The sequence below is a fragment of the Paramormyrops kingsleyae genome, unplaced genomic scaffold, assembly GCF_048594095.1.
Source record: "Paramormyrops kingsleyae isolate MSU_618 unplaced genomic scaffold, PKINGS_0.4 ups282, whole genome shotgun sequence".
NCBI classification, from domain to species: Eukaryota; Metazoa; Chordata; class Actinopteri; order Osteoglossiformes; family Mormyridae; genus Paramormyrops; species Paramormyrops kingsleyae.
In genome coordinates, this window is record NW_027326219.1 from 23,583 (window position 1) to 35,426 (window position 11,844).

General features: G+C 41.6%; 1 protein-coding gene across 2 annotated transcripts; it reads right to left on the reverse strand.

Moving 5' to 3' along the window:
* Positions 1-119: 119 nt before the first annotated feature.
* LOC140587492 (endothelial differentiation-related factor 1) lies at positions 120-3,665 on the reverse strand. Of its 2 annotated transcripts, XM_072708752.1 has the most exons (5): positions 3,431-3,662; positions 2,895-2,946; positions 1,747-1,907; positions 1,049-1,142; positions 120-615 (listed from the first exon to the last, which is right to left on the reverse strand). In XM_072708752.1, the coding sequence occupies exons 1-5, from the start codon at positions 3,506-3,508 to the stop codon at positions 554-556; spliced, it is 447 nt and encodes a 148-aa protein (XP_072564853.1). In that variant the 5' UTR covers positions 3,509-3,662; the 3' UTR covers positions 120-553. The 2 variants fall into 2 exon arrangements, with proteins under 2 accessions (XP_072564853.1, XP_072564854.1); XM_072708753.1 differs by lacking the exons at positions 120-615; positions 1,049-1,142 and adding an exon at positions 1,242-1,362 and having other exon boundaries at positions 3,431-3,665.
* Positions 3,666-11,844: the final 8,179 nt, after the last annotated feature.

The window sequence follows — 11,844 nt, forward strand, 5'->3', positions numbered from 1 at the left end:
CAAGGGTGAATTTAGGAACACTAAGTGTACATGGAAGGGACATGTCCATGAAATGCCAAATATTCCAGCCATAAGAAAAAATGCAACTAGCAAAGTGAAAACAACAAAAAGACACAAAATTAAACTGCCAAATGCTTCAATCTTTATTTTAAGTACAAAGGTACAACTTAAAAATGCATCAAGTCAGCTGAAATCATGACTCCATTAAGTAGAAAGGAGGAGAAAGCACAGCATGCCTGAAATGTCTTGGGGGAAAGAAAATGAAAATCTCACCCAAGTCCCACAATCATGTTAATTTAAGTCGTTAAAGTTTCAACCAAGATTTAAAGCATTAGCACTTGGGAATTTTGTTACTCTATGCATCTATTTATTTGATGTATTTAGAAAATCCAAGTCAGATAAAGCTTCTCATTCCACAGCATGGCAATGAGATGGGGCACCATGGTCCAGCTGCAAGAACCAGGTGGGATCAGCCCAGATTGGGGGGATGAGGGGATGGAAGGTAGGTGATGTTGGTCAGGGTGGGGGGTGGGCTGACTTCGAGGCTTTGTATTCAATTCTTTTTGGGTGCAGCCTCAAGAGGCTTCCCAATGTCCTTGCCTCGCAACTTCAAGCCTGAGAGCAACATGGAGTAGAAGGTGTTACACTTACTGGCAGATCAGCAGGAGCACAGGATCAGCTGGCCTCTTAACATGCAGGCAACACCCATCACGAGGTGAGGAAAGCGGCTCTATTAAACGTATTCCCACTCGCTGACGAATAATAGCATATCTGTTACAGCGTAGTGCTGTATTACTGTTTGACCCAATCTTTGCAATGTCCAAACTGAAAATTCAAGATGCAAGTGCCAAATAAAATGAGTATGGAACCGAAATAATTCAGTTGTGTGTCCCAAAAAACTCCAGTTTTATCCACTCTATAGACAGACATTTACCCAAAGGGGCAGTAGCAAGACACCAAGGTCTTAGACCGATACACAGCTAATCCACTAAATAGGAAGGAAATTAAAACCAGGCACACAAATATTGACAAAAAAAACCCTACTTACCGATGGCTCTCTCAATCTTCCCCATCACCTGGTTATTTGGAATGGCCCGCCCACATTCATAGTCAGCGATAACCTGGGGCTTCTCGTTGATTTTCTATAGAAGCACATTTAATGCATTGAATGACACAAACAGATTACTAACTTATGGGCATCACAATACACATCTCATTAAATACACAGTCTCACCCTACATTGTTTGACACATACCATTTGTATTCAAAAATGTTGTGGATCTACTTGTGAGAAATCTGTTGCAGCTGTTTGGAAATATCTCCATGTGCCTCCAAAGACTGCATTCCACCACAACACCAGATCTGAGAAATTAACTTCTTAGCAAGCATTTTGTTTTTTGAAGCAGAAGAAAGACGCCGGGTTTTGCAGCAAGGACTTGAGATCTACTGCTCTGGTGAATTTTACTTATGCTTCTAGACCAATCCACACCTACAGTTGAGAACCACATGTGGCTGGGATAACATGGCACAACTCCAATACGACGACATTGGAACATTACTCATCATATATTGTTATTCTGAGGGATCTGATTACCAATAAACATATTACAAAAGGGGCAGTTCTCCCTTTAACTTTTTGTTTCTTTAAACCAGTAAATCCAAGCACAGATGGGCCTAGTTGCATCTGTCGAATAATCACTGATGAATGGAGTGCCGTAAGACACCAGTGCCCCCCGCAATCCTTACCGTGGCCAGGTCTTTCTGCGTCAGACCCTTGTCTTGCCGACCCTGCTGAATGACTTTCCCCACTTCCAGTGTCACCCTCTCGTGATGCAGCTCCTCCGTCTCACGGTCCAGCTTGGCTGTATTCTTTGTCACCAGGTGCTGCTTGTTCTGCCCCGCTGCCCCTAGTGGTGAAGGCCAGATCAGTTATTACAAACCCAACATATAAAGGTTTTATATTTACCAACTAGCCAAACTGAAAAAGAGCAATTATACCTTATGTTCAAATGACACACTTGGGAGCAAGCTAGAGAAGCAACGAGAAAGCTAACAGCAATTATACAGACAATGGATTTGAGGGAAATGTGTGCATTCAGCAGGCATCAGGAGCTGTCATGCAGGGTACCAGCTGCAGGAGAATGAATTACTCTATGGAACCATGGCCCCAATTCACACATACCAGCTGGCTTTACCATCACATTGTTTCTTACTGAACTAGTGCAGCAGACAGAAATGAAACTGAAAATGGCAGTGTGGGAGATAACTGAAAACGTGAAATATTCCAGTGGATGTTTTCATCATTCAAAATCTGTGTTTTTGTCAGAAGCAAGTAGGTTTCTACATACAAAACAATTCCTGACTATCACGAACTCCTGTGGCATAAACAGATCCTATTGATTACTGACAACCACAGCTACCTTTCGTAACCTTTAGAAATGTTTGCAGGTAGACGTATCAAATAAGGCCAGATAAGAGCATGTGAATGATAAACTATTTTTAACAAGTAATTATTTCATAGTTACGTTGTGTATTAACTACTTGGAGGGTTAATGACAGCTGTCGGCCTCTGACTGCGCACGTATTAGAGCTGTTGGCCTTGTTCTGCATGGCGCAGATGTTTTCGCCTATATGAAGAGGCTCCTCCATCTATGGCGGTCATCAGGCCGGACCGAGCCTGTCAGGCACACGGTCAGCTGGCTCTCACGTCATCGGCTGCCGAACGGTATTCAAAGGCACTTTATTTGTGGCATTACTTCGCACCCTGAGGCAAGTATATTGTAATAAAAAAAGATGCTCGTCTACCCCACAAATTAACACACACAGGCATTAAACTGGAGAGAAAAAACAGGTCAAACACAGACTATAAATGTTTTGTTTACAGAAGGTCTTACATTTTTTGGAGGTTTCCAACGCTTCCCCGCGTCTCTGGGCGGCTGTGACGGCCTACAAAGCACGGGAACATGGTTTCTATTCTCGTCCACAGGAAAAACAAGCTGTCTTGTCGCATCGAAGACGGTAAAATATTCGGGACATGGCGACATTTCGTCGCCTGGGGCCTCACAGGGAAACGCGGACAGTACCAAGCCGATAACCAACACACAGACGATTATTTACACGTTTATTTACCTATTGGCTAAGAAAGGGATAATGGAGACACCTGAATCCGATACGGTGCTTATTCCTACTGGTCACTTAACATTCATAGATACGCAACAAAATGGTAGCTAATATCGGCCATATGCCACAAAAACAACTGAGGAGTTTGGCAAAAAGAAACGTCTTCTTTCGTGTGGCCACCACAAATCCACCGTGCAGATCAGCCATCCATGTGGCAGACAATACCTTCGAAAGATATACTACTACTATGCGAAATAACCAGCCAATCTCCTATCTAACTGGTCACCATATTCTCCTTTGGAAACGCTACCTGTTTAGACTTTGCCTGCGCTGCGGTAGGACCCTTCTTTCTCAAAACAGTCACGGTATCCCAGTCGCTTTCCGCCATCGTTTATTTAACTTTTAGTGTACTTTAAACACAAATATAAAGCAGCAGCCTATAAACTGTACACGTGAATCCCTCTTCTCCGCCTGTGAAAACTCCGAACGACTGCGACAAACACGCAGCCTCCCCTTCTAATCTTTATTTAAAACGGCTCTTCGTGACACACTCCTCTTCCGGTAACGTCAGCCGCGCAAAGCATGCCGGTATACTGAGGAAGCCCGTGTGGCGAGCCAGCATGGCGCTGGCAGTGACGCTCAGCTGCAGTCAAACGGCTGTAAGTGGGAGGGTAGTGGTTTGAAAAGAGATTGTCCTTTCGCCTTCCTTGTAATGAGCTTAATATAATTTTACACGAAAGTGTAAATGGTCAGTGAAATTTCAATACATCTCCACTGGCAATAAGTAGCAGTGGAATGTTCCAAAACTCTACATTTCCCAAGAGGGCCACCAACCTTTAAAAAGTAAGACAGGGTGACAGTTATATTTGTGCATTCCCTTACATTCAGACCTATTAAATTAATAAGCGAGCTGACCTGCTCCTGTTCACAAATTTAGGTTTCGATTGTTTTTTCATACAGACTCCTGAACATGCGTCGACATAAATATTTTAAATCGACGCATCGTTTATTATTTTAATAAAATTACCTTTACGATTTCTAAAACACTTAAGTTCATTATAACAAATGTTTTCCTGTAATATGATCTAATATCACTATGTAATTATGGGAGTAGTTCAATTTATCAAGAAATAAAAGGCGGTTTAACACTGTGCAGAGTGCGGTATCAGACCACGGCGGTGGCCCCCTATGCATGAGCACCGGAACACAGACCGCTAGAATAGGCAAAAGCAGCATGTCGATCATTCATGTTTATTAAATTACCATTAGTAATGGAGAACTTCTTAAATATATCTTTGTCCTTGTAGCTGCTAAGTATATTAATTATTAAAGGTATAAAGTTGCTTGCCTGCTACATTGGAATCTCCAGTGAATACGTGCTTGTGAAAATGTTCAGGCTAAAATCAGCAGGGGCCTCATGTATAACGACGTGCGTAGAATTCACACTAAAACATGGCGTACGGACAAAACTAGGAATGTGCGTAAGCAAGAAAAAAACCAGATGCATAAAACTGTGCGTAAGCACAGATCTACGCACATTCTCTTTATAAATCCGAATAAGCGTGAAATTTTACGTACGTGAACGAGCCCACAGCCACCCCCCCCGACCCGCCCATAATTATGTATATTTGCATATGTAAATCTATATAAACGCCCGCTTTGTTCTATGTTGTTCTTAAACAACAATGGATAAACCACGAGGGAAAAAGAAGTATTTCAGCGAGTGCGAAGTGGAGGTCATGTTAACAGAAATCGAGAAAAGAAAAGTGATATTATTTGGTGGTATAAGTGGCATCAGCAATAAACGAAAGTTTACGGAGTGGCACAGCGTGGCGGAGTCAGTTTTTGGTTCCGAAATTCGCACGGTGGCCGAAATTAAAAAGAAGTGGTAGGACATTAAAATCGACGGCGGGAAAAACGAGCGGCCGCTCACCTTAAGAGTCTTAACAGCACAGGCGGAGGTAGCGGAATTCCCGGTCTCACATCCTTTGAGCAACTAGTTGCTGCTATGATTGGAGACACACTTTTATCGGGTGAGGGGGACGCCGATGTCATCGCGGGTGATTTTTTCTCGTACCATACTTGTTTGAATTACTTGCATGTTTATGAAAAACGCGTAGGGCACAGATGCGGTGTTACTTTCGTTTATTCTGTTTGTTTATTCTTACAGACAACAGTACACAAGGTGCCCCCAATACATTAATAGAGTACATTAATAGAGTGAAAGTGCTTTCCATTTACATAAGCAAATTCGTTCACTGAAGGTTATAGCAATGTGCGCGCAGTCGATAGCTTCGACTACGTTGGGAAAACCGGACATCGCTGCAAATTGCGCTTTAATATTTGCCTGTTCAACCACAGTGTAAGGAAATTTTATATATCTGGGTGACAAGCGAATTATGCCGTCCCATACAGCCGGCATGGCGCGACTCAGAATTGACTGAGAAACACCCGATCGGTCAGCAAGTTCTCGCTGAAAAGCACCTGTGGCTAAGAACCCGCGAGTGGACAGAACTTGTAAAGGAACAGGTAGCCTATAGCGTAATTCCTCATCGTCTGCTTTTGTAATACTGTAATGTTTAGCACACAGCTCCAAAAGGATTGCTCTTGGAAATCTTAATCGACTTAGAAGCCAGTCATCATCATCATTATAAGCTATGTCTTCCAATAACACAAGAGCTGCCATGGTAGTTGTAATAGTTCGGTCATTTTCTGCACCGTTTTATTGTTACAAATTGATAAAAAAAAAATCAGCTGCCGTACATTTGTAAACAACATACAATTAATGTCGCTGTATTTGATAAAGTCAGCGTCATGATTGTGAGTCTGACACAGTGAAACTGCAGTAGCACTCTTTTGCCAGTAGGTGCCTCCATTTTGCCAAATCGAGCAGAAACTTTCGTACGCCTTGTCTGGGGTTGCCGTGAGAATGTGCGTGGCGGTACGCCAAGTTTAGTTTTTATACATCTCGACCTGAGCGTGGAAACGGGCGTGCGCAACATTTTTGTGCGTAAGCACCGTTTATACATGAGGCCCCAGGTCTTATTCTACGTTGATTGACGGTGCCAGTGTACGCGTTGGACTTGCTGGGACCAGTGTCGTCATCCTCAATTAAAACTGAAATGACAACGGACACTAAATAAAAGAAAACAATTCGTGAACTTAAATGAAAACTTTAATCTGCAAAAAGCACCAACATCTTTTTACCTTGTTTAACCACAGTATCTCCTCCATTAAAAGATGTTGGCTACTAAGCTCCCTCCCTTCATCGCGATTTCAGTGCTTGTCGCATGTGGCGTGATCCGCTAACTTCATTTATTAAGCATGAGGATACACCAAATGTATACAGATTACTAATTTATGGGAATCACAATACGCATCTTACTAATATTTTAGGCATACTGCTAATCTGCATATCAAATTGTGGGCGAAAATAATTTTCATACAGTTTCACATAGTGCGTACATTATCTAAATCCTGAAATGGCACACATTATGTTGTCGTTAAAATAAAATTAACTTAAATTAAGTCAAGTTGAATTTCTGGAGAAAAATAAATCATTTAGATTAATCTATCGACCAATCGATAAAATAGTTGATGGATTAATCTATAGAAAAATAATCGTTAGTGGAAGCCCTAAACTCAAACTTTTTTTTTTTTGAACCATACTATTTTCTTAAAGTATTGCCATCTGATAACTATGTGCTTAGTGACTGCAGTTACAAAGGAAATTTCACTGAAAGAGGACATAATTAATATAATTAAGTGGCACATTCCCTGCTGCATTTAAGCAGGTTGCTGTAACTCCACTGCCTAAAAAACCCTCGCTTGACCCACTCTGGTTGAGAAATATTGACGAGTCTCACTCCACTCATTCATGTTCAACACTCTTGAACATGCTGTCTTCATGCTGTCTCTGAATATCTCAAGCAGAACAACCTCCTGGACCCTCTCCAGTTTGGCTTAAGGCCTGGACACTTAACCGAGACTGCCCCCCTCATTGTTGTGCACACTCTCTGCGGCCTACGACACAATAAGTCACCAAATCTTCCTGACCAGCCAACTTGGCATCACAGGGACTGCTGGGACAGTTCTGCTCTGGTTTGACTCATCAGGCCGATCATTCCAAGAGGCTTGGGATGGAGAGGTATGAAAGTCACATTAGGTAATAACGGGTGCCCCCAAAGGCCCTGTCCTTGGTCCCTTCCTCTTCTTTCTTTACATTACCTTTCTAGGTCAGATCATCCAATCACATGGCATCTCCTTCCACTACTCCTCTTATGACATAAGAAATTTACAAACGAGCTCATTTAGGGAAAACTTAACTAATAGCTCAGAGTTGTTAAAATCTTATTTAGCTCTGATTTAAAGGAACCCAGGGTTTTAGCTTTCGCTACACTAGCAGGAAGACTATTCCATACTCTAACTACACGCTGTGTAATTCCTCAAATTTGTTTTAAAATGTCCTCCCGCTAATTTCCACTTATGGCCACAAGTTCTAGTATTTAAACTAATATTGAAATAGCCATTTGGCTGAACAGCATCCAGACCCGTTAGAATCTTATAGACCTGGATCATGTCCCCCCTTAGTCTCCTTTGCTCAAGGTTAAACAGATTCAGCTCAGCTAACCTCTCCTCATAAGACATTCCTCTAAGACCAGGAATCATTCTCGTAGCCCCCCATTGTACCTTTTCTAAGGCAGCAATGTCCTTCTTAAGGTATGGTGACCAAACCTGCACACAATATTATAGGTGGGGTCTTACCAAGGAATTATATAAATGTAACATCACCTCCCTTGACTTAAACTCCACACACCTAGAGATATAACACAACATTCTATTGGCCTTTTATTGCTTCCCCACACTGACGAGAGTAGGACATGTAAGCATCAACATACACACAGAGATCTTTCTCGTAATCAGCTACCTTTATTTCAGCGGTACCCATAAAATGTCTACTTTATATTTCTGCTCCCTGTATGGATTGCCTTACATTTATCTATGTTAAATTTCATCTGCCAGGTATCAGCCCAGTCACTAATTAAATCCAGATCTCGTTGTAGCCTCTCTGCTGCTAGATCAGTATCTGCTACACCACCCACCTTGGTGTCATCTGCAAATTTAACCAGTTTACTGTATGTATTGGCGTCAATATCACTAATGTAAATTAGGAACAATAGTGGTCCTAAAATTGAACCCTGCGGTACCCCACTATGAACGCAGGCCCACTGTGACATTGTGCCTCTAATAACTACTCGCTGCTTCCTGTCGGTTCACCAGTTTTCAATCCAAGCTGCCACAGTTCCTAAAATCCCTGCAGCTTTGAGCTTTAGCAAGAGTCGTTTGTGGGGGACAACATCTATGGCCTTCTGGAAATCTAAGTAGATCACATCGTAGGCCTTTTTGTGATCAATTTCTCTTGTAGCTTCCTCAAAGAACTCAAGCAGATTAGTTAAACAGGACCTACCTCTCCTAAATCCATGTGGATTTCCCTCAGAATGTTAATTACACCAGCAGATAACGATTTCTGGAATATTAAAGTTAAAGGTTGGCTAATAATATCCCTCATCTCTTTTAAAACTATAGGTAAGATGCCATCAGGGCCCTGCGATTTATTTATTTTGAGCTTAGCTAGGCTTAGTACCACATCAGCCTCAGTTATACATATATTGGTTATAGACAACGTTGTATTCCTACTAATTGATGGTAAGTTACTTATGTTCTCTACTGTGAACACCTGTGAAAAATAATCATTAAACTCATTTACTATATCAATTTCATTTTTAATTATAAGGCCCTTACTATCCTGCAGATTAGTGATTTCAGCTTTTAGAGCTCTTTTGTAGTTAAAATATTGGAAGAAACGTTTATTGTCATCCTTAGCCTCCAATGCAATTTTTCTTTCTACATCTCTGACAGTCTAATGTTATTTTTTAACTCTACCTGTAGACTTAGATACTCCTGCTTAATTTTGAAATCATTAGTTATTTTCCAATTGTGAAACAGAGCCCTTTTCCTCCTGACTTTATTCTTAATTTCCTTAGTAAACCACCTTGGTTGTCATTTCTTAGATTTAGTTTTGCTGGAAACAGGTATGAAGTCCTCTTGCACTTGCAACAATGTGCTTTTAAAAAATTCCCATGCCTCAAACTGTTTTGCTATTTAACTCCATCCAGTTTACAGTTTCTAGTTTCAGTCTCATACCATTAGTTAGCCTTCCTAATACTGTATACTTTTAATTTCGACTTTGCTTTTTGGACACTAAAATTAACTTAATTTAACCATGGACACTAAATTTAACCATGCTATGATCACTACCGTCCAATGGTTCTAAAACCTCTAATTTTCCAATCCTATTCTGGTTATTAGAGAAAACAAGATCAAGAAGGGCTTCTCCCCTGGTAGGGGTATTAAACTGAGTAAAAAAAACAATCCTGTACTAATTCCACCATCTCAACTTCATTTTCAGTAGAGCCAGAGACTGTGTCCCACTGTATCCCAGTTAAATTAAAATCACCCATAACGACCACATCATTTTTATTACTCATAATCCTGATATTGTCATATAATATTCTGCTTTCCTCTGCAGCTACATTAGGTGCTCTATAATAAACCCAAACAATTAGGCCATTTGAGTCTTTAACATCCAGTTTTATCCATACAGCTTCTGTACTTTTATTTTTATCAGTGAGCTCCCTTGCCTGCAAGTTTTCTTTTACATATACTGCAACACCACCTCCCTTCTTGCCTATCCGGTCTCTACGGAACAACGTATAACCATCCATATTATATTCTTCACCATCATTGTCACTCATCCATGTTTCAGTTATTCCTATAATGTAAGTGTCCGATGAAATTAAAGCTTCTAAATCATTAATTTTGTTTCTAATACTCCTAGCATTTAAATACAGACCACAAATGGTAAATCTTCTACAGTGCCCATATTTATTTGGGCTTTCCGTCTCTCCCCACATAAATTTGTAACTAACCTCTCTGCCTCCACCAGTCCCCAGTTTAAACAGTCCTCAAACTACTCTACACATACGCCACCCCAATACACTGGTTCCCCTATGGTGCAGATGCAACCCGTCTGGCTTGAACAGGTCCCACCTGTTCCAGAAGGTCCTCCAGTGCCCCATAAACCTGAACCCCTCTTTCCTACACCACCATTTTAGCCACACATTTAATCCCCTTATCTCAGCTAACTTAGCTTGACTCGCACGTGGCATGGGAAGTATTCCAGAGAATACCACTGTGGATGTTCTGCTTCTAAGCTTATTCGCGACTCCTATAAATCTATCCTGCAGAACAGGCCTCCTGCCCTTTCCTATGTCGTTGGTGCCAACATGCACCACGACCACTGGATCCACCCCGGCTGGGGCCAAAAGCCTGTCCACTCGATTCGGAAGGAAGCATCCAGAAGGGCAAACTTCTTGCAAACACAACACTGAGCTGGCCCCATAATTACCTAACTCACTATGACCCCGTCCTTTACTCCCAGCCCAGTATATTAATATAGCGTATTTAAACTTTTAGTTGATCTAATTAACGTATAGTTAAAACAATTAAGTGCCGAGTACACTAAAACACTAAATTAACACTTGCGTTAAATCGGAACTTTTTTTTTAATATAAATTATCCGAGAGCGTCAGCGAAAACAACCTTTAAATTAAACTTTTTAAATAAATAAATTAACAATTACATACCCGAGACTAACTTCCTGCTGAACCACGTTTAGGTAAACTAAAGTGAAGTTGCTCTAGGGAGGCCGAAAAACCACAAAAAAACCCTCTCAAAGCAGGCTACTGCTGGAGCGGGGGAAAAAAAAAAGTGGAAAATGTCCTCCCGGCCCGACTGGCGACCGAGCAAAGCTCAGGAGCAACTGTCCTTTCCGAGTTAAATGTTACCGACGTTAGATAATATTACCCGCGGGTGTTTGATGCGAAGGTACGCAGACAGAAACGCCGCTCGCGCAACACCTGCAGCTATCGATAACACTCGCGCTGTCAAGGACAGACAAGTACTCACATAAACCGAGAGAAAAAAAAAGTGAAAAGTTAAAAATAAAACAACAACCATCCACATAACCGTACTGGCACACAAACACTCAAATATACTTCCAGATAATTCCAGTCAACCGCTTCAACAGACGCACAACACAAGTGCACACAGCGTCTACACCCCTCCCGCACAGTGCAGCAATCCCAGCAGCCTCTACAGCAATCCCAGAAATCTTAGCGAGAATGACATCCAGCTATGCCTGACAACATCCATGTTTCTACTTAGGTAATAACAGGTGGCCCCCAAAGGCCCTGTGCTTGGTCCCTTCCTCCTCTTTCTTTACATGAACTTTCTAGGTCAGATCATCGAATCACATGGCTTCTCCTACCACTACTCCTCCTATGACATCCAGCTATGCCTGACAACACCCATGTTTCTGCTTAGATCTCTGCATGTCTCATTGACATTGCAGCCTGGATGAGGGACCATCACCTCAACAAGATTGACCTTCTTGTCTTCTCTGCCAGGCCTATCATGCAACATGACATCGCTGCTCACCTTGGATCGTCAACTTTGTCTCAATTAAGGTCTGAGGAACCTAGTGCAATGACAAACGACCAGGTGTCCTTTGTTGAGCATCTTATAAATTTACCCAACATAACATCAGGGCCGGTATGCATAAAACTTCCTAAGAATGGTCGTACACTTTGACTTAAGAGTTAA

Bases quoted from the DNA above. Each gene is read 5' to 3' on its own strand.
- LOC140587492 (XM_072708752.1), bottom strand. From the start codon at position 3,508: ATGGCGGAAAGCGACTGGGATACCGTGACTGTTTTGAGAAAGAAGGGT. The intron at 2,947-3,430 runs GTAGCGTTTCCA...CGTGCTTTGTAG, and splicing joins CGCAGGCAAAGTCTAAACAG to GCCGTCACAGCCGCCCAGAG. The intron at 1,908-2,894 runs GTAAGACCTTCT...CTTCACCACTAG, and splicing joins GTTGGAAACCTCCAAAAAAT to GGGCAGCGGGGCAGAACAAG.